Genomic DNA, 22,566 nt, shown 5'->3' on the forward strand with positions numbered 1-22,566 from the left:
TGTACTTTCCCAGAGCTTCTTTGAAGGTTTCTGCCTTTTCATCTTCTAGCCTGGCTCTGGGAAGACACAGCCTGGGGGTGAACAGAGGAAAACTAGCCAAGGAAACAGGCAGAATGACTAATGAAATCACTCGTAGCAAAGTTAGTTGAATGAATTGCTAAGCGGTATTTATTTGTAAGTCGTTAATTTTGACCATTTGATGTTCAGGGCTTATGGATTTGCAGATTGTAATTTTGTACATTTACAGGGAAGGTCACTATTTTCAAGTGATAAAACCTCTGTCAAACAGAGGAAAAGACTTTGCTGCAGTTCTTTTTGTGTCAGCTAGAACAGTTGATCAGAAATTGGTATCACAGTCTCCACTGGTTAATTCATTTTTTTTTTTTTTTTGGTCTGGATGGGTTTATCCACAACTTCTAGCCAGGGAATCTTGTTGTACACTTGTCTGCTAGACTGAAAAACGTGTTACAATTTTGCGTTGTCCTTCTAGCTGTTTACAGGCTGAGATAAAACTGTCCCTTAATCTTCTCTTTAAGAAACTGAATATAGCTCAATCTTGGAGTCTCTTGCTAAAAGACGTGTTTTCTGAAGCTTTAATGATTCATATGGCTCTTCCTTAAACTTTTTCTAATTAGTCAACATCCTTTTTGGAGCACTTCCATAAGAACCAGACACAGTATTCCAGTAAGAAGTTGCACAAGTACCAGTTGCAGGAGCAATGTGATTTGCCTGCTTCTACTTGAAGCCGTACATCCACAGAGCGTGTTAATCATTTTGGCACGAGCTCAACCTTAGCTCCCTGTCCATCAGGGGTTTTTTTGCTGCAATCCCAAGTTCTGCTCAGAGGTTTTGGTTATGGGAGACTGAGGAGTATTTCCAGGTCTCTCACCCATTCGAGGTACATGCCCAGAGTATGTCCTAAATTCCTGTTGGAAGGAGACTTGGACATAGAGCATCCTTTCTGCTCCTGTTGCCAGGGAGAGGAGCTTCACCCACCAGAAGGTAGCCACGGCCTTTCCTGGGAGTTCTCCTTTCAAGATAAATCAGGGAAGCAAGACCACAGGAGGTACCACCGACCTCATTTACCCTGAAGGTGACATTGCCACCGCTCCCCCATAGTGGTGCCCCGTGCCATAGGTCTTTGTGCCTGGAGGCAGTTTTATGCTTGATGCACATTGACTTCTTTTCCACAGATCACCACGTGATCCAGAGGTCTCTGTCTCAGTGACCTGGGCTCTTAATTACTTGCCACTTTCCCAGACTTTGTGTCATCTCAAGCCTTAAGTGGCAGTCACTGTGTATTTTCTCCCTTCTTGCTGATGACACACATGTTTAACAGCCTTGGCCAAACCAAACCATTCTTTCAACATAGACAGGAAACTCAGCCTATAATTCAGTTTTGAAATTTAGCATTTTGTACCTTTCCAGTATTTTCTGTAGGCATTGCTTAGCATGGGCTTCTCTGAAATAGTAAGTGACTACTAAGGTCAGTGGAAACTAAAGTTCTGGTACCGGAATCTAAGTCATTCAGAGTTAAACACTTTGAGCTCTACAGAAAGAATTATTTATTGCCTTAGTTTCTTTATCTAAGAATGAAGCTCACAAGGTCTTTTTGCCTTTTGTATTTTAGCTTTATGGGTGACAGATAATGTATAACATGTAGTATCTGATATTGCAGCGTAAAAAAATGTGCTGATGCTAACAGCCGAAGGAATTCTAGGCCACAAGGAAAATTAAGGTCTGGCTTCCTTCAAAGGATATTCAAATTGCAGGCATCAGGCAATACCGAAACCATACAGCATCACTTGAAAATGACCTTCTAAAAGCAGATGAAATGTTATCTGCAATATAAACATGAATCAGCGCTGATTAGTAGATCAAACAGAATGACGTGCTCTCTGCCCACGCTTCATGTCAGTGAGGAGAAACGATTACAGCTGGTGGTATAGCTCATTACCTACTGGGATCTCAGCACTGCTCCACTGGAGTTAGCTCCACGCGCGCAGCTGGACCTCGCAGCTGTTGGCGCCAAGGCATCAGATTCTCCATAGCAGCCTGGTCCGATCAGTCTTCGTTACGCCTGCGTTCATTATAAATGTGTGTGAGTGTGCGTGTAAAGCGTGTTCCTCCCATTCTGCAGGTCCTCGCTGGTGGTGACTGCGGGGATGCTCAAGTGAGCAGAGCAAGTGGTTTGTCGGAAACAGTCTCTCCAGAGCCCATTTCTTCACAGTCTTGGATAGGAAATCTGAGTTTCCTTGCAAAGAGCATTTCTCAGAACGTGCGACTCCTTGGTCATTCATCACCGGTCCGTGAACTTGTCAGACAACTAAGTTCATAGACTTCGCGTGTTTGAACATTGACCTCTCTCTGTATGCAGATGCATCTGCATACATGTATGCATGCGTGTATTTGCTTTTTCCCATAACTGCAGTAGGTGAAGCAGCTCTGAACATGACACGACTGAGATGATGCTGTTGTTAACGGGCACTGCCCAGGGAGTAAATTATTAACAACAAGATGTAATAGGTGTGTTCTGTTCCAAAAATATGATTATGGTCTGAGCAGCAACCCTTGCAGGAATTGTAAATGAGCCAAATTCTGCCCTTAATCACACACTCACAGTTCTTTTTCTTCAGTCAGAGAGCAAACGCAGAAGCGGATGCGTTATTAAGCACTTGTTTTAGCATGGGAGCTTGACTGGCTGCCTTTGATCCACTCTTCTAAAGGGGCTCAAACTTACAATTAGTTTTCAAGCAGGATGGAGCCTTGCAGTAGGTTTATTAAGTGTGCTAGATAAATGCAGCCAACTTATCACATCAACTGTAGCTGCTTCAGAGTTACACCTGTTTTAAAATAACATAAGAGAAATCAGAATTCAGCTCCGGCTGCATACAGAAACACCCATATCAGGTAGGTGAAAATTCTGGAGCTGAACAACTTTCATGTACTGGGAAGGATAATGCATCCAGATTGTCTCTTGGGTCGGTATTTAGTCTAGCTAAGACCGTATACCTTCCTTGATTTTGTACAGATGGGATCCGCTTTGATGTCTGCAGCAGTGCTCCAGAATTACAGCTTGTTTCTAGCTGTTATGGTTTTGAAGATCACCTTATAAAAATAAAGCCCTAGTGTCAGCTGTGAAGACACGGGTCCTTGCGACTAAGCACGCTTAAGATGCTGAGAAATACACTTTTCATCCCAATGTACTGTTAACTCAAGTACCTAAATGCATCAATATGCATTAAGTAATTCACTGCTGTTAAGTTTAGGAGAAACATCTAGTTAATGCATTTAGCCCACAACCTCCAACTGCCTCCCATGCCCCCCGGGGAATCTCTTTTCTAACCGCCTATCCTGCAGCATCCCCACTGACAACTCCTACTCAGCTATGCACTGCCAATAGAAACAGCTGTGACAGTTCCAAACTGAAAATGGGACTTGTGCAAATGAAATTCAGTGTAGCAGCAAAAGAAATAACCATGGGGTTGCTCCGCTGATTTTCCACCCTTTGGGCCCTGCTCATCCGGATCATTCATTTTTTCAGCATCCAGGAGGATGCTGTTGGGCTTCCAGGGTGCTGCAAACCCACCGAAACTTGTCTCGGCCCGTGCCCAGTGTGCTGGATCGGGCTGATAAAGAAGGATAAACCCAGGTGAGAGGTGGAGCTGAAGCAAGAGCTGATGGCAGAGAAACCCCTCCACGAGCCACGATACACATGCCCTCAACCATGGGTTAAGTTTAAAGGGCCTTGGTTGCTGGTTAGGGCAAAACAAGCCATCTTCCGGAATTAGGCTGATTTCAGCTGCAAGCCTTTTCTTAAAAATAATCTTCCTTTTGGTTCTCCAGGACAAGGGGAATAAACAGCCTAAAATCCAAGGCTGAGCTATTGTTTTCCAATCTGTTTTAGCCTTCATCTTGTTGGCAGGCTGCTTTAGAAAAGCAAAAGGTTAATGAGCCAATGTGCAGTGGGATTATTGCAGTAAAGATGACAGTGAACCAGTAATTACTAATTAGATGCAGTTTAACAGGAGGAACAAGTGAAATCTCCTCTTCACCAACTGTCAATAATTAGCAGATTTGGTGAGGTTGAAATGTGTCCACAGTTAAAAGGCTGATTTTTTAATGAAATGGCACTTGACAAAAGAGCTGTATGGAGGTCACAGCCATAGCCCTCGAGACGCTTCCCTATACCATACTTAGGAGGGAAATCAGATGCAAGACAGCAGGGGGTCCCCATGAAACCATTTCTCCCTTGGGATTACATTGCACGGGGGGGGAGGGGAGCAGGAGGGATTCTCTGCAGTAATTTTGTCCAACTTGGATAAGAAGCAAAGGAAAGGATTTGCCAGCTGCCGTGGGGAAAAATGTTTGAGAATTGAGAAGTTCTGTGGTATGTCTTTGCTTCTGGGTCTGAGGAACGGTTTCCTGAGGGTCTGGCGACCTGAGTGTGCTGGCCAAATTCTGCCCTTGGGATGGAGGTTGGTCTTGGAAGGAACTCCTCTTAGAAAAGAAGCTGCACAAGGTCCTTAAGGACTGGCAGGAGGCTGGAAGCTCAGTGCTGTGTGGCTCCCAGAGACTGCAGAAGATTTGAGCAGTGCCCTGAAGGTTTGGTTTCATGTTGACGCTTAGGCAATGCTCCATCGTTGACTTCTGGAGCATTAAGAGGTTCATCTGATGTTCCTCTCCTACGTACTGATCCAGTTTCTCTTCTGGCAGAGTAACTGTTGACATAGGTAAGAGTATCTTTATTTTACTTGACCAGAAACCCTCAGGATTTATACGATACTGAGTGGTTGAATACTGATGTGCTTCACGTCGGGCCGGAGAGAAAACCTGTGATATTTGGAAATGTGTAAAGCCCTGTTCTGGCCTTCAGATGAATAGTGCTTAACAAGGTTTGTGTCTGGTGTTCTTCAGTAAGGACGGACTTGTTCCTGTCAAAGGTTGGAGGACAAAAAGGAGTGACCCCTTCCAGAGCATAGTCCTGCACCTGGAAGGGTAAAGTGATGGGAAGGGAGGTGACGTTTGGGGAACAGCAGAATGGTACCGTCATGACTACACACAAAGGCTGGATGTGGTTCCACAAAACCCAAATAGAAGTTGCTAGCCCAGCTTTTATAAGAAGTAATAGCCTAAGGGAATCGTAAACTACATCTATACTTCTAAACCCAGCAGGGTCCGAGCTGGGTCGCTGGCCCATGGTGTCCAACCAGGTTAATTGTCTGCATCCTCTCTGGATCAGTTTTGGCTTCCCAGCTAATGCTGGAGGGTAGCATTCCCAGGGACTGCTCCCAGCGAATAAAGCCTCTCTCTTTGGGGGGAAGAGTTTGGCTGCATGGGTGCAAGCTGTGCCATCCTGGCGGTCCCTGAGCCTGACACTGGATTCTGGTTCGTGTTTTTTTTCAGGCAGCTCTGGCCCTGCTTGACCTCAGTATTCAGGAAGTTGCAGTGCAATAATTTTAACCTCTCTAGGTTAATTTGATTCATGATTTATAGGGCTTATCTGAGCTGAGTTTTGACATCCGAGGACCGTGGCCTTCATCTTGCATAACAGGAGGGTCATGTCTTCCTGCACCATGAGAGGACCACGCCTCAGCTGAGCAGTGGAAAGGCAAAGATCTCCTTAGCCTTTGCTCTAAGTGCCAGAGACTGTTGCACGCCAAGCGAAGGGTACGTCTGTCCTCCCATGCTTCTGATGGAGCCTACCCTTGCTGTCAGCCTGGGCATAGACCTGGAGTCTGGAGACCAAAGTGTTTGTCACCAGCTCTTTTTGTGACACATCCTTCCCTGCTCCGAATCAAATCACAACCTTGGCCATGAACCTCCAGACCAGAGCAACTCAAAGCACCGTGGGGCTCGTCCCCAGTACTCAGCCATGATTTCGGTCCCGCTCTCAGTAGCTCATGCGGAGAGACGGGACCTTGGTCACGCAGCACAGCGGGAATCCTCACCCGTGCATCTCCAGAAGGTGACCGTGCCATAACTGCAGTCTGCCAAACAGGGAGAGTTGGCCTGAGGCTGCTCGCTAAGGGATGAGCAGTGAACTTGAACCTGCCTCTGGGCTAAACAGCCAATTTTTTGGGCAAGGTTTTGATCTCCCTTGGTTTGAAACAGGTGTGCTTTTGCCATTTACTTCTCTGACGTCCCCTTCCCTTCCCTGCTCTCACTAGCCCCCTTTGGTTGAGACCATCAAGCGGAAGAGAAGACGATGCCTTCCCGGCTTAGCCCCCCTTCTCAGCCCCTAGCTCAGGTTTTCCTTCACCTGTGCCAGCTGCCAGGGCAGGGTTTGCAGACCCGGCGAGCGTTTCCCGAGGAGCCAGACTTCACACACCACTTCCCCCTTGGCCTTCCCCTTCAGCTTTCCCTTTACACCTCCGCTGCTCTCCCCCCTTGTCCCCCGCGGCAGCCTGGCATCTGCAGAACAACCTTTCCTGTCAAGGCAACCAGGAGAGAAAAAAAAAAAAAAAAACAAATCTAAAATCACAGTAGCTTGTTTCCTGTGCTGCAGATTCACTCAACAACTTTCAGTTTCCTTCTAATTGCGTCGCGCAGGAAAGCTGCTCCCAGGAGCCCGCTAGCACGGAGGAGTCGCTGCGTTACTGGAAGTATTGAGGTGGCTGGAGATGGTTTAACTGGGCTCACAGTTGTGCTTAGGCTTGCAGAGAGGTGTGCCAGGAGCTGGAAGGGTCTCTCCAGAGGCTGGTGATGAGCTGGTATCATTAACTATTGCAGTAATTGTCAGTGTTATTCCTGTGCTCTGTAGATGCTCATGGACTGTTCCCAACCCGTCGTAAGCCTCCTACACAGGTTCTTCTGTCAGGAGCAATCTGTCTAGTGGAAGGTGTCCCTGCCCGTGACAGGGGGGTTGGAAGTAGATGATCTTTAAGGTCCCTTCCAACCCAAACCATTCCGTGATTCCATTCTGTAATTCTCTAACTTGCTCTTGGCTGCAGAGATCTGCCCCAGTTCCTGCTCACACCCTGAGTTTCTCTCTCTCTGCTGTCATCTCCATTGTGACACAGACAGAAGGAAGCCCAGAGCTTTCGCTGTATTTCCTTTAGAGCTTGCAAGGTCAGACCCACCCTCCATGCTGTAAACTTCCACGTCAAAGTGGCAGCAGAGCTTTTGGGGGAGCTCAGGCATATTCAGGGCAAGGACACAGGCAGGCTCACGTGCTCTAAACCCCCTTCTCCAGCACATCTCCCAGGTGAAGGTGCTCCTAAACACGTGGGGATGCTTCAGGCTTATTAGTGCTCTCTCCTTCCAGCGGTGCTTTAGCCTGAGTTGCTGAACCAACAGCCTCAAGCTCCCTCTCGCTTCAGGCAGGGCGTCAATACAGCGGTTGATGGTTCTGCAGGGAGCTTCTAAAAATCAAACTGACCCAAAGTTCCAAATTCTACCTGACCGTAACATCCTTGTTTCCCTCCCCCCAGGCTATGAAACCCCCCCCCCAAATTGTCATTACTGTATCGTAGCTCCCCGCTGCTACTCCGCAGTGCTCCCACGCTGTCCGATGTTCTTTGAAGTTCTTTTTCTGGGACTGCAGCAGGAGGATAGGGAAAATGTTGTGACACAGTAATTTCCTTCTGCCCTCGTCTGGCTGGATGCAGCAGCAGTTCCAGATGCAAACCCTTGGGTGGTTAATCTCACAGATGCAGCAGCTGCCTCGTTGCAGGGCCACCTCCCATTTCCCAAATTCAAGGCATACTTCCTTGCAGTGCCCTTTTGGTTCAAATCCTGGCACGAGCGAAGCTCCTCGTGCTGTGGGGTCACTGGAGACATGACCAGGAGAGAAGGAACCAGTTTCATGAAGCGAAGAACATTTCTGGATCAGGACGTCTCTCCTTTCGATGTTTTATTTTCCCTAAGTCTTTCTCAAAATCTAAGCATTTCCCATGCCTACTCGCTCCCTAATGGGTTGGGACTGGGGAGGTCTCAGTCACTTCTGGGAGCAAATGTCCTTCTGTCCAAGAGGAAGAGGAAAGATCTGGTCTCCAGGGGCACTGGCTCCCCCATCCCTCTTTACAAGCCCCTAGGAAACGTTGGGGTGGTTAGATTTACAACCTCTCGGCCCGTTTGCACCTCACGGTGTAATCATTAGGCTCAATGACATCTCTCGTCTGGGGAAGGTCACGAGTGAGCAGTGCTCTGATTGATTTGGAGCCTGTGTCTTTGTTCTCATGTTCCTTGTCCAAGAGGCTTTGATTTGTGACCGAGCTGGTTTTTGAAGCCTTGCTCGTGAGAGTGGGCCTTTGTTTCACGACCAGCGGTCACGGGAGTCAAAGGTGCTGAAAACATTACAGGATCTGGCCCTAAAATCGTAACCTGGGCCAGCAGAGCTTGTTCTTGCTGGGAAACGACAGCTTGAACCGAACTGTTATTTGTGGCCATTCGAGGTGGGTGTGGGAGAAAGGACCCCTTTGTACTGCCCAGGGGCTTCAGCAGCGGTGTCAGATGGGATCTGGTTTCATGTTTATATCTCCGTCCCTGGGATACAGGTTCAAGTATGTAAACTATCTATCCTGCAAGCACAGGCTCCTGCAGGTGTGTGGGTGCTAGTGGGCATAAAAAAACATTCCTGACACCATCTCTTTTGAGGAGTCTTCACCTCCTGATGGCTATAAGCCATTAGGAGTCAAAAGAAAGAGCTGACATCCGACAACTCCGGATAAACAGCTAAACATTAACCCTTAAAGTGGCTCGAAAAACATACTTAAAAGGCACTTTGTGGAAAGAAGCCATTTTTTTCCAGGCCTGTTAATTGCTGTCTTTCTTCAGGACACCTTTCAGCAGCACCTACTGTAAACAGAGCAGCTCCTCCTGAAGCACTTCCCCCCGGGGATTCCTGCCCTGCTCGCTGGCAGCCCGTGGGGATGGCTGTCCCCGTCCCCTCCTGCCCTGTGCAATCCTCACTGCAGGCCTTTGGGTTTGCTGCTTTCTTCCTGCCCTGACAACAAAGACCTTTCCTCTCTTCCTGCCAGCCCACCCTGAAAACTCAGCCCCCTTTCTTGGTTGCCATCAGCCTCTTTATTTGGTGCAGCCGGGTTTTGTCCCCAGCTCCTCCCTGGATGTTGCCTGGCTTACCCCTCTCTTTCTGCATGGTGTAGGGTATGTCCTTTTCTGCGTACTCAGAGATGATTGTTTTAGCTCATCTGAAGCAACTGTAGCTCAGACTACTCCAAGGGAGACATACAGGATACGACCAAAGGAAGGCGGCCAGTTGTCCAGACTTGCCTGCTGTGAGCGTGCTTGCTTACTACAGAGAATGCCTTATTAATCATATTTCCCAAGCACGGGTATATATAATTATGTGTAATTGCTTTTTAAATCATTTGGATCTAGCAGCCTGTTTCTAGGGAGGCTGTCAGTCCTTCAAGAGGAGGGAATACAATGGAGGTTGGGATCCTGAGGAACTTGCTTAACCTCTTTAAAGCAGCAAGGCCATTCCTAAATCCTGCAATACTCATCACGCTTTTCCTTCTTTATAGCAGGGGAATTGCAGGGTTTGATGTTCTCACCAAAGAGCAACAAATCTCTCTTCCTCGACAGAACTGTCAGACGGTTTCTTACCAGAATGGACCTAATAGCCCGTTTTCATCAAAAGGGAAACTTGCTACATTCATAATGTCCATATTCAAAAGTAGGGTTGTTTTTTTTTCTTTCTGAAGAGGAGAGATGACTCTAACTCTTTTTGTGAGTGCCTTTCCTTCCAGCAAGGAGCAGTGACCCTAAACTCTGCAATTTTGGAGGTTCTCAAGATCATTTTTTAAGTGGGCTGACGACTTCTCCACCTATCAGTTGTCTTGAATGTTCCCCCCCAAAGTCTGCATCGTGTAATATGAGGCTTCTTCCTTGAGGCCGGGAAGAAGTTTCTTTTGCCCTCCACGCCATAGACTGAATACAGCACACAAAATGTCTGGGGAGAAAGTCATCTCCTGAAGAAGGGATGGGTGACCTGAGGTCAGAACACCTGTGTATCTGCTGTGGCACCAGCCTAAAACATCCACCTCTCCAGAGCTCCTGTAGAAATCAATTTTGTGTGGCAAACTGAGGGTTGACTTCGTGAGCACTTATCTCCCACACACGAGCAGACCTTCTGCTCCAAAGTAAAGTAGAAAAGGCATCTTAGCTCCTGCACTGGCCTTCTGTGTGGTTCTTTGCTTCATGGAAGGCACATCATGCCGTGGTCTCAGCTTTTCTCCTACAACTTCGCTTCGATTCTTTGTTCAGTCTCGTGCTCGCACTTCTGCATTTCTCTGGGGGGGTGGTAAGTTTGTATTACTCGTGTCTTACTCCTTGGTCCCCTGTGAAGCGTTGCGGAGCAAGGTGCCGTGCTCGCCGGGGACGCAGGCTGGCCCCTCCTGAGTACCGGTGACTGTGCGAAAGGAAGGAGAGCCCTTTGCCTCCCTGGGTTGCTAGAGACAACTGGAAGTGTCTCTTTTCTCTGGAAGACAGACAGAAAGAACTTCTTTTTGATATTGCGATTTGAAACCTTATGGTTTCAAAGCCTTTATTTGTTTTTGTTCGTTTTTTTTTGTTTTTTTTTTTTTTTTTTTTTTAAATACTTGAGGTTTCTGGTGCTCTGGGCAACCCTCTTCTTCCCCAGAAGACTCAAACCCCCAATTTTGCAATGACTTGGGGACGATGTCGTGTGTGTGGGGGGGTTGACCTTTCAATCTGTTGATAATGCTGGAAGACTTGAGAGAGTCTGAGAGCCGCGTGAGCCCAGTCCTAACCAAAGCCAGCTCCTAGGAGTGACTTGCATTCATCTCACCACGTCTGTTCGTCACCGGTGTCATCTGGAGACACCAGAAGGGTTCCCATGGGGAGCTGGGAGGTTAGAGCGGGTGTGTTACTGGTGGACTGGTTTGGGGCAGTGAGTGAACACGGGGGGCTGAAGCACCGGAGTGAGACGCGGCTGTTGAACTGCGTGTTACAGGACAGGCAGGGACACGCCGAGCAGTTGTAGCTACTTTTCAGCCTTAGGTGCCTGCTGTCATATATTATCATCCCACCTTGCTGACACTGTTATCATCCGTCATTTCTAGAGCACCGGAAACAAACGTGCCACTGGGCGAGGGGAGCTCGTTGCCACGTGGGCAGTCGTGCTCTGCTCCAGCCTGGCTGGGCAGTAGCCTAAAATGCCACGTTTTCCTTCTTCCCATCTGATTAACACATTGTTTGGGTTTTTTTTTTTTTTTTTTTTTGATCTGAGTATTATTTTTCATTAGAGCAGCTGTGATAGACTAATTTGCAACTCCCGAAGCTGAAGTCAAAAACTCCCACCCTTGATCATAGAATCATTTATGTTGGAAAAGACCTTTAAGCTCATCAAATCCAACTGTTAACCCAACGCTGCCAGGTCCATCAGTGGAGTGGTGGAAGTTGCTGTCCCATAACTGACCCGTAAATCCTACAAACTCTTCTGCTCTGCTTTGGGACTGAGTTGTTCCCATTTACAGTGAGGGCAGCAACATCTTCGGCCTTGTAGCTGTCTCAAAAGCAATCGCACATCTCTATCCAAACATCCGTTGGGCATGAGGAATATTCCTGCTCGTCTTGATACAGAAACCTGATGGTGCCCAAGGTGCTGCTGACACTTTGCATTTCTTGCTTTGCTAAAAGCAGTGACGTTTTCAGGGGATGGTGCAGAGGTGTCGGCAGATGTGATAGAGTGTGAATAGCTTGTGGCGCTAACAGCGTCACCGACACACTTTATATCTAACGGATGTCATTGCGGGGCATGCGTGGTGCCACGTTCAGACCCTTTCCAGCCTGGTCTGAGAAGAACCTCTTGTTTTCTGCCCTGTCCTACAGGGAGCTGGAGGGGGGATGCTGGTGGTCGAAGCATCCGTGGCAAAAAAAACCAGAAAAACCTTTTGAAATGGGTAACGCTCAAGAGCCAGACCAGCCAAATATTCCAACTTTCCTCCTTTTAATTGTTTCAAGGAGGGGGAAGAAAATGGAGATTAGAATTAATTTCAAGCAATGGTCCTTTTTAATGTCAGTTGTAGGTGTGTCCAACCGGAGGTTAGGCAGCAGCACTGAGATACATCTTTGGTGTAAATGCGGTGGCCACAGGTCCCGTCAGAGGCAATGCTTGCCTGGTTCACTGTCTGCAGAGAAACGATATATCCCTGAAAACTTATTGTTTGGAAACAGGGCTCTGAATTCAGAGCCGTTTGTGTGAAATCCCCCCCCAAAACTACTGCACTGCAGGGATTTAATAGGTAACCCGCCAGCTGGACAGATGACAGTAGTTCCAGATTTGTGGTCAAATAAGAAACTTTGCAATTACCCAAACTGCTTGATAGTTCCTTACTTTATACATACGCTGAATCGCACATCAAGCCACTTTTATGGCAGTGAAAGGGTAGGATATACATCCAATGTACCCATGAGCTTGTTCTTATCTGCTTAGTCCTGAGATGTTCTTATCTGCTTAGTCCTGAGATGTCCTTATCTGCTGCTGGCTTTGTTTTACTTCCAAGCACGTGAGAGAGGAACCTCTTCCTCCGTGAGTGTGGCCGCTCTCCCGGCGCGGTAACATCAGGGCTTTGGTGGTATCCATGGTTGTAGGCTCTGATCGCTTGGGTGAGGCTGTGCCATGACTTCATCAGAAATACAAGCCAGGTGGTGGTCGTCTTGATGCAGGAGTACGTGACGAATTTTAATCTTTTTCCCTAAATAGAGGGGGCTAGAGCACCGGAGGGGTTTAATCTATTTGCTTGTGCAGCGGCTCCCAGCCCGTAGGGTCTTCTCCTTCCACAGCCTCTGCCTTCCCAGAACATCTTCGGGTGGTCTCTTCTCTGCCCTGGGGCCCATCGTTGCCCACCCCGGGTCGCGTGGACGCGCCGGGCGGACGCGCAGCCCTCGCAGGGCTCCGCTTGCGACCCGCACGGGCTCTGCCCGACCACCGAAGCGGTTTCCTCGGCGCAGCCCCGGCTGGAACGGCCCGTCTGCCCTCGCTCCTGGCAGCGTGGTGGCCGGGGAGCATCCCGAGCTCTTGGGGAAGGTCAGTCCCCGGGTGCAGTTGCATCCCTTGGCGTGTCGGACAGAAGGAGATGATCAAAGCAGGGACGGCGGGAAAGGAGGCTCTAACCCCTCGCCGGGGAAGCGCTCAGTGCCTCTGCACCCGCAGGTGCACGAGCTCTTTGATCCCTGTGTTTCAAGGAAGAGGAGGGGGGGGGGTGGTGGTCCAGCCCTCCCTCCCGGCACCGACCCCAAAGTCAGCGCTTTTTTTTTTTGGGGGGGGGGTGGAGGGGGGAAGGTGGATGGTGTCAAACCCGTGAGTGGGCTCCCACCGAGCCGTGGGGCTCTCGCATCCCCGGCGGGGCAGGATCCGGCCGTGTTGTGACCAGTGACGGGTGGAGGGACGGCCGGTGCTGGGCTGGTGAGCAGCGGCAGGGGCTTCCCAGGCTCTGGTCACAGTTTGTGAACACCTTCGCCAGCACCAAGGATGGAAACGGAGTCAAATAACTTGTTTGTGTGTTTATGAGAAAAACATTTTGACCAGATACGATGGTTTTTTTCCTATGGAAACGGAATGTTTCTTTAAAAAAGGGGGGGGTCTAAAAGGCTTGAGAGAAACGAAAAATGAAGAGAACTGTACCAGTCAACACTTAAGTTCATTTTTATTATTATTTTGAAGGAAAATCTAACAGAATTCAGGTTTATCTCAAAATCATTTCCCCCCCGGCTTTGTGAGTCAGCCAGCAAACTGAGTGTCAATTATTTATGAAGTTATTTGTAACCATGTACATTAGTCATGAGACCATCTCTCAACCAGTATGTCCACTCTGAGGGCACATAGGTTTTTTTAACTATGTGGAAAAACTGGGAAGTGGTCAGGAAAGAGCTTTAACACCAGTATTTCAAACAATAATCTGCCTTGCAGAGGAGCAGCATGAGTTTTGTCTATAGATTTTAGCAAAGGTGATTTAATAATCTTTGAATACTTTCATGGAAAGAAAATATCTGGCAGGAGAGAGCTCCTGAGTGCAGCAAATAGATAAATGCAAAGCTGAGCATCTGAATTTAGAAAAATGCAAACCACGGGGATGGCTGATGCTCTTTGAAGCAGGATACTGTGGGGTCTTGTATCTCCACTGTTGCTTGGACTCCTTAACCAGAGGCTGGCTATCTTTTGAAAAGCACCTTCTGTGATTTAATCAAAAGGTTTTGGGGTGAGATAGGGCATTTCCCGAATTCCCCCACCTGTTGGGTCACCTTTGTAGGCCCGTAGCATTTCCAAGAGACACTCCTTAGAAAACACTGATTTCCTCATCTCATTCCTTAGTGAGTGGATCTGTGGAGAGCACTTTAATTTTTTATGTCTGGCAAAAGCTTTGGAAAGAGTTTACCTGAACGGAGGAGGAAAAAATCTTGCTGTCTTTAAATCATTCAGTATACATTTTCCAATTTTTGAAAGCCTTATAAAATTAAGCACAGGTTCAGCTTTGTGATTTTGGCCCCCATCAGCGTTCTTTCAGCTACTGTCAATTAAAAGAAGAGAAGAAGATCTGAAATACCTGAAAGAAGACCATTTAGGCAGTCTTCCCGCGGGAACAAGGCCGTCAAAAACCCAATCAGGTTGATCTTTGACCCCAAGTAAGCACGTTAAACCAAATTTAATGAGGTTCTGCCTCTCAGCAGAGTTGCATTAGGTTTGAAGGAAGCCTCCGTCGACCTGCACGGAGGTGCTTTCACACCATGGCCGCACCAAGCTCCAAGCAGAGGTGCCTGGTGACTGGGGCGTGACTGAGGAGCAGTAGCTCACCTAGCCAAGCAAAACCGTGATATTTTTCACCGAGGATGCCCGGGGCAGAGCAGAGTCTGTCAACGGCGCTGGAGGTGCCCCACCTCTCCGTCTCGCTGTGCCCCCGCCGCCGTGGAAGCAGCAGATGCTGGTCCTTCACAGGGGCTTCGTGGTGCCGTTTATTAACTGCAGTTACACCTCACCGAGCCTTTCCAGGGCTGGGTGGGTCTTGGCGCTGCCCTTGGCCGCTGCCCTGGTGTCTGATGGCCCGGGAGGAGGTGGCAGAGGGCCGCTGGAAAGGCCGGGAGAGTCCTCCTGGGCTCCGAACCGGGGCCACCACCGAGTCTCCTCGCTGGCCCAGCCAAGGCAGCAGCAGAAGACGCGGTGACCAGCCCGATCCTCCCTTCCCCCACCTCCCGGTGCAGCACCCGTCAGTCCGCATGACCCTCCCCCTACCAAAATCGGCTGCTTTCTTCCTTCTTCTCGCCCCCCCCCCCCCACCCCCCACCCCCCCCTCCCTTTTTTTGGCTGAGTGATGAGCTGTATGCCAAATCCATCTGCTCCTGTCTCCCCTAGCTGCCTTCCATATCATTACAGGATCCCTGGCAGCGAGCCTAGACCTATCTCTCTCCCTGCACTCTTAGGAGCACATTCCTTTCTACACCTTTTCCCGAGCTGGGATAGAAATGAGTATCAACCCCAAACAAAAAGCATCTGCTTTCTGCCTGCTTCTGCTTCACCGGACGCGCATGTACGCTACACCCGTGTCAGCAGCGAATGCAAAACACACACAACCCCCCACCTCGCCGCCCCGCATCCAACATGGGCTGACGAAACTTTGGGCGCCGGGAGCCTGCCTCACACCCTCTCCCTCTCCGTCTCCGCAGCACCAGCTGTGACCACCGCACCATTTGTTCCTCCAGCCCACGCCAGCACTCGGAGCCAGTTCTTTATCACCCCAATTAGCCTTGTCTGTGCTGATGAGAGGAGAGAGGCTTCCACTGCAAGGCAGAGACGGGGGGAAGAGAGCTGGCGCGCGCGGTGGGCACGGCGAGAGGCGATTCCCTTTACGGCGGCTTTGTTCCCCGGGAGGGATAGATTTCACCGGGTCAGGAGCACCACTAAAAAGCCAGTGCTGTCATCCCGCCTGCATTACCTGGGTGACGCTGGTTTATAAACACTTGCTTGAACAAGGTCAGGGGACACCGTTTCTTGTCTTTTTTTTTTTTTTTTTTTTTTCCCTTTTTTCTCCATGCGCTCGGCTATCTGCTAGAGGGAAGAGGAGTGTCCTTCAGGCCACACCGGCTCCCAGGTGTTGCGACGGGCTGTGGCTAGCGCTAACCACAATTTTGGGTGAGTTTGGAGATGCACCTTGGCCATGTCCCCAGCGAGGATCGCCGTGCATCTACAGCAAAGCTTCCAGTAGCCCCACAGGGGGTTGGAGAAATTGTCCCGCTGCCTCGTGATAGTGTTTTCCCCATGATGGTGTGTCAGGATACCGGGTGATTGATGCTCATGCAGCCATCAGCCTGAAAGCCTGTTGGTTTTTGTTGTTTTTTTTTTTTTTTTTACCCCAAACCTTGTAGGACTCTCTTGGCGTGGTGCTTATCCTGTGTGCTGGTTGTGACCTTGCGTTCCTCCTGGACTTCTCTTCTTCTGGGTTCATTGTTTAAGTAGACACTTTTCTGGTGGGCACCTCAGCACCGTCATCCCAGAGCCAGGAAGGGGATCCATCCTCTGCCCCAGCTCAGGTAGACCTACCTCATTGGGAGGAAGAGGATGGACACTCTTCAAACCCAGTCGCATGGTGGGCGCTCAGTTTGGAAGGACAAAGTCACCCCATATGGGATGGGGCAGGTAGTCCCGACCGGGTTGACCGTGTTCCTCAGAGCACCCTCCATGGCAGACGTTCCTCATTAGAGGGGTTCCCAGCATGGCCGTGACCGAGAAGGACCCTGCTGGGAGGTCTTTGAAGCTGAGACACAAGAAACTCGACAAGAAACTCTGTGGTCTTCAGATCTGTTTTACAATGCCATGTCCAGTGGAAGGTTGGCCAGGCAGGTCCAGGCTGCTGGACAGCTGGAATAGCAGCCTGCACCCAAATGGGTGAAATGACACGTTCCAACAAAAAACTCTGAGGGATTCAGAACTGGTACACAATAACGTTGTGTCTTAATATCAAGACATGTTGTCTTGATATCTGTGGCCCACCACCTGAGTGCTTTTCCCTGTTCTTCCACCTCTGATTTCCCAGTGAGAGGAGTAAGTTACTCCCTACACATTTCTGGACAGCTTTGCGCGTGCTGCTGTGGAATGCATCCCTCCTCTACCTGCCTCCTTGGTGCAGACGCACCCCTCGGAGCTCCTGTACCTCAGGCTCCAGAGCAGTTTTTAATATCTGGTTTACGAAAGTCAACCAGAAGGGGAACCTGCAGAGATTGCTCCAGTTCAACCAGTCACCTCCCGGCAAATTTATTGCACATCTTCCCAGGCTTCAGAAAGGGGCTTAGGTGAGTTCAGTAATAACACAGCTCCAAACCAATGCCTGTGACTGACTCTATCTTCTTTCGAGATCTTCAGAGGAGTCCCTGACCGTGTGTCCATCTTGCATTGGGCATTCATGCCCACGTCCTTCTGCTCAGACACCATAATCTGTCTCTGAACTGTCACACCTCAGTCCTGTCCCTCCTAACGCCATCCCGTCTAGCAGCCTTGTGGACAGCCTTGCCATGAATGAAGAGCTCAGCCGTGCAGGGAAGGGAGGCCGTTTCCCTCCCGGACCCATGGGAAGGAAGCTGAAAGAACCTACAAACAGTTAGCTCATCTATCTCCTTCCAAGGCAAGCTCAATTCTGCTTAAACTATTCTTGATGGGTTTCATCTAATTTGTGCTGAAAACTTCCCACCACAGAGACACCACACCTTCCCCAAGCATTTGGTTGCAGTGCTTTGCTCCTTCCCACTAGGATACTCTTCCTGCTGTTCAGCTTGGATCTCACTCAATGCTTTTTGAATTGTGTCCCAAGAGAGCGTGAACAAAACATTACTCCTTTCCTCTGCTCTGTAGCCTCTTGCACGCGCAAGTACCACCACACCACCCTTGAGCTACTCTCTCCTCGACTCGGCACATCCAAGTCCTCAACGGTTCCCCCCGCAGGTCTGGCTTTTGGACCGCTAATCTGGGGCCCACCAAGGCAGGTGGGACTTCCCTTGGAGCTCCCACCTCTCCAGCCCCCACCGGCGAGGGAGGGAGCGTGGTGGCTCTCCGTTAGCTTTCTGTGGAGGCTTCCCAGGAGTCGCTTGGCTTTTGCTCCGACCGAGCTGCCCTGCTGACACCAGCACGGGCGGTCACTCTCGGACCACCCAGCGCCGAGTCATTTTAAAGCACTTCCCACCTTGATATTTTCATACCAGTGGGTGAAACCGCCCAGCCCCAGTTCCTCAGAGCTTTTCTTTCTGTCTCTGGAAGAAAAATAAGAAAACAATAGGAAGAAAAGCTGCGTCAGAGCCAGGCAGATCAGAGTTAATCCTCCCTCAAAATGGATCCCGTCAGTGCCGGTGTACGTGAGAATCGCCTCTCCTGCACCTTTGCTGGGTACGCTCCCCGGCACAATGCTTCACTTTGTGTTTCAGCACAGAAAGAAATGGTGAAGTTGCTAATAATGGCACTAAAAGAAAATATGCTACATCTGTTATGGATAGCAGTACAAAATTAGCTGATCACACCTCTGACACCCAAGATGTCTTCACTTAAAATACTCGTTGGCTTACTTTACATAATTTGCTGATTATATTTAAAAGAAATACAATTTTGCAATTACTGTTCTTTCTGGTGTGCTATCTATGCATCATTTTCTTTTTATGTTTATATATTTCTCCTTCATTAGTGCAGTCTGAAGGGTGATTAGATCCCTTCAAACATTTTACAGAGGTTAAACGTTGATTAAGATTTAATTATTACTGTAAATAGCTTGGAATGACATATGGTGCAAAAACCTGACATATGTGCATTTGAATAAATGAAGTGCTATTTCCCATGATGCTTCAGTAGCTGTTTAACAGCTTTGCTGAAGGGTTATGTTGCACCTCATGTTAAGATTGCTTTGATGTTATATTTTGTTGGGTTTTTGCAGCTGAAAGCTAAGAACAGTTTTTCCAGTTTTTAAAAACATTGAATATTTTAAATACCTAAATTGTTTTGCACAAATTTTTGCTAATTTGTCTAACTAGGTTAAACATTTTCAAAAGCATTTCGATTTTAACGTGGGTTCCTAGCATTGTGTCAGCAACAGCATCAGTTCAATGTATAGGATTTCTAAAAGTCTGGTCTTGCAAGGTGCCCTGTCCCGGTTGGGAGCGGGATCTTTGCTTGCCGTGGGAACCGGGAGCGCCACGGATCCCTCCCAGGGATGCAAAGGTTCGGAGTGATTGCAGAGCAAGGGAAAGCTTCGTGCGAAGCCAGCGGAAGGGAGAAACTGGGAAAGGGCTGGAGATTTCGTGGAGACAGAGAAAGGGGTCGGCAGATCTTAGCTGTGATCCATCCCGGGCGGAGGACCTAGAGCCCTGATCCAGGAGCCGCAGGAGGCTGTGCTGTCCCCTCGCGGCACCAGGCAGCCCTTGGCTTTGCCGGGTCCCTAGGGGTGCAAACCGCAGCTTCGGGGACTGGATTCCCTCTAGCACCATGCGAGGGGACCTTGGCTGCGGGAAAAGGAAGGGCTGTCTCCTGGAAAACGACGGGTGGGATCCGTTTGGTTCTCAGAGAGGCTATAATTCATCGAATATTGCAAGGCAGCGAGCCTGCATCATTGCATGTAATACAAGTCAAGGCAAACAGGGTTGCTTTGAGACTTGAGCAGAGGAAAGCACACTAAAATGACACAGAAAAGCCACGATTGACATGGTATCATTTACAGATGCTACTTCTCCATATCAATTTATTGATCTATCGAGCTCCTGCTGCAGCACAACATGATGATACCAATTCTGATCTTGCCTCCTCTTTGATTTCACAGATTGAGACGTCTCGGCTGGAGCCAGAAATCGCAATGGCCACTACCAGTAAGACCGTAGTCTACAATAAAGGATTGTAAGTGGAAGCAGACCATTTCGGCCCGGAAGATTTGGGGAGGGACAGGGGGAAACTTGAGATCCCGACTGGGAAAAAGAAAACAACGAGAAGAGAAAACAAATAATAGAGCTCAGCGATAGTAACGTATTACTGCTCCCGGCAAACTGGGAGTAAATTAACACTTGCAAAGAACTGACACCTCACACCAGTCAAAAAGATTAATATTAAAAGTTTTAAATTAGCAACAGGAGCAGCAACAAACAAAATCATATTCAAACACTTTAGAGAACTAGCTAAAGAAGAATCTCAGAACTTAATAGCACTGCATGGAGGGATGTTTTAACGGCGTGTTTACGTGGTTATACCTAACTACATGAAAGTAGGCTTCACCGAGCAAATTTTGTTTTCGACGCAAATTAAATCTCCACCCTGACGCTGCACAAGAATAATTCCGTAGAGATCAAGGGGTGCATGACTGTGAAGTGCTTGAAAGGGTGTTTGACCAGTGTCCTGTATTGATTTCATGCCGATCCTGCCCCGGTGATCCCGCGCAAAAGCAGCCTGTCAGGGTTGGGCGTGCAACGCTCCGCTAGCGCAGCGAAGGTCGTAGCCTGCGCCCCCCACCACCCCGCCCTCCTTCCTCTGGTCCTGGTGGCGTCCTGCCGCTCACGGCACTTGGCAGGCTTTGATCCTACCACCACCGTGTCTGCAAGGGCTTTTGCCCGGGGGTTCAAGACGCTGGAAACGTGCCCACGCGTAGGGTTGGAAGGGATCTTATAGCCAGAATGCAACTGATCCGCTCTTTTCCTTTGCACAGGCATGGGCTTTGTCCCACCTAACGTAGACCCTCTGAAAGTAAGGTTATTAACCTGTTAATGGAGTAATTCTACAGCTTCTGTCTAAGGACAGAATATGCTTCAACTTTTCATCAGCCCTGAAGTGGTCAGGCAGTTGGACTAGATGATTGTTGTAGATCCCTCTCCTCTCCTCTCCTCTCCTCTCCTCTCCTCTCCTCTCCTCTCCTCTCCTCTCCTCTCCTCTCCTCTCCTCTCCTCTCCTCTCCTCTCCTCTCCTCTCCTCTCCTCTCCTCTCCTCTCCTCTCCTCTCCTCTCCTCTCCTCTCCTCTCCTCTCCTCTCCTCTCCTCTCCTCTCCTCTCCTCTCCTCTCCTCTCCTCTCCTCTCCTCTCCTCTCCTCTCCTCTCCTCTCCTCTCCTCTCCTCTCCTCTCCTCTCCTCTCCTCTCCTCTCCTCTCCTCTCCTCTCCTCTCCTTCTTCTTTCTCTTCTTTCTTCACCTTCTTCTTCTCCTCCCTCTTCTTCTTCTTCTCCCTCTTCTTCTTCTTCTCCCTCTTCTTCTTCTTCTCCCTCTTCTTCTTCTTCTCCCTCTTCTTCTTCCTCTCCCTCTTCTTCTTCTCCCTCTTCTTCTTCTTCTCCCTCTTCTTCTTCTCCCTCTTCTTCTCCCTCTTCTTCTTCTTCTTCCTCTTCTTCTACTTCCTCTTCTTTCTTCACCTTCCTCTTCTTCCTCTTCTTTCTTCTTCCTTCTCTTCTTCCTCTCCCTCTTCTTCTTCTTCCTCTCCTACTTCTTCCTCTTCCTCTTCTCTATTTTTACCAGTGCTTTCAGCCAGCAAAACCAGCGCTGCCCAAAGCCTTGTGCTGATGCAGAGCAGGGCCCAAAGCAGAAACCGTTGGGCAGGACGGCTTCTCCTGGCCAAGCTGATGGCTTCGTGGCACCGCAGCCTCGGAGGGGTGAAGTGCCCGCTGGAGATGGCTGGGGTGCCTTCAACTGCTCCACTTTGGGGTGCTTAAAGTGAGGTGGGGCAAGTCCCCCCAGCACCGCACCGAATCCTGCCCTCACGTGGGTTTGAGGCCATAATTTGGCTTTCTGGTGTCTCGTACCCAAGAGTTAAACCCCAAGTGAGTCCCTGAGGACCAGGGGAGTTAATGCAGATTTTGAACATGGTCACCAGCAGAAGACCGTGCTGATAGCGAGCTCAGCCTCTGGGATCCTTGTCGGGATGGAGCTGCGGTGGCGATGGGCATGACCGAAGGCACAGGCTGTCATCCTTCAAATGCCAATTTGCAGGGGGTTTTGGGGAGGGTGGGGGGAGCAGGGGAAACCAAATCGCCACTGACGCAGAATGTATTCGAAGGGTTTATTGCTATGCCTGAAATGGGGAGCCCTGAGCCCTGCCGACTGCTCCTTCACCACTGGCTGCTCCTGCTCCCTGATGGAGCCAGACCAGTAGGAATTGGAGTGCCGCAACGGTCAGGCCAGCTCAGGAAGACTGATTCTGTCCCCACGCCGGTGTAAATCAGGAATAATTGCACAAAACAAATCAATTTTGTGGGTTTACACAGCGGCGTGCAGGGGAGGAGAGGCCGGCTCCGGGCTCTCCACAGCTGCTGTTGATGGGCCAACTCCCAGACCCTGACACTGGTGGAAACGCAGAGTGGGTCCAGTTGCACTCATGGAGCTATTCTGGATTTACACCAGGGTCAGGGGCAGCTGGATTTGACCCAGTTGAGTTCCTCTAATGCACTAGATGAGATGAATGTACACTCCGGAGGAAGCGAGGCCGCCCCATCCGCCCCGGGTGAGATTCGGAGGGGCTGCAGGGAGGTGACATCTGTCCTGTGGACATTTTCACGGGTGTCTGTCCTGCGGCAGCACAGCTTCGGGCCCCGTGTTTCGCGCTGGGAGGGAGCTGTGAGCCCAAAAAGGGCCCTTTCCGCTGCTGCGGGGT

At 49.4% G+C, this 22,566-nt stretch overlaps 1 protein-coding gene across 2 annotated transcripts in view; it reads left to right on the forward strand.

Moving 5' to 3' along the window:
• The window catches only part of SFXN5 (sideroflexin 5), a 104,323-nt gene extending 83,496 nt beyond the window's left edge, over positions 1-20,827 (forward strand). For both annotated transcript variants that reach the window (XM_033007080.2, XM_042808247.1), the window contains one exon: positions 19,770-20,827. In XM_033007080.2, the coding sequence (XP_032862971.2) occupies positions 19,770-19,847 (78 nt within the window). In that variant the 3' untranslated portion in view covers positions 19,848-20,827. The remainder of the gene's footprint in view (positions 1-19,769) is intronic.
• Positions 20,828-22,566: the final 1,739 nt, after the last annotated feature.

The sequence above is a fragment of the Tyto alba genome, unplaced genomic scaffold, assembly GCF_018691265.1.
Source record: "Tyto alba isolate M040663 unplaced genomic scaffold, T.alba_DEE_v4.0 Super-Scaffold_6, whole genome shotgun sequence".
In the NCBI taxonomy this organism is placed as follows: domain Eukaryota; kingdom Metazoa; phylum Chordata; class Aves; order Strigiformes; family Tytonidae; genus Tyto; species Tyto alba.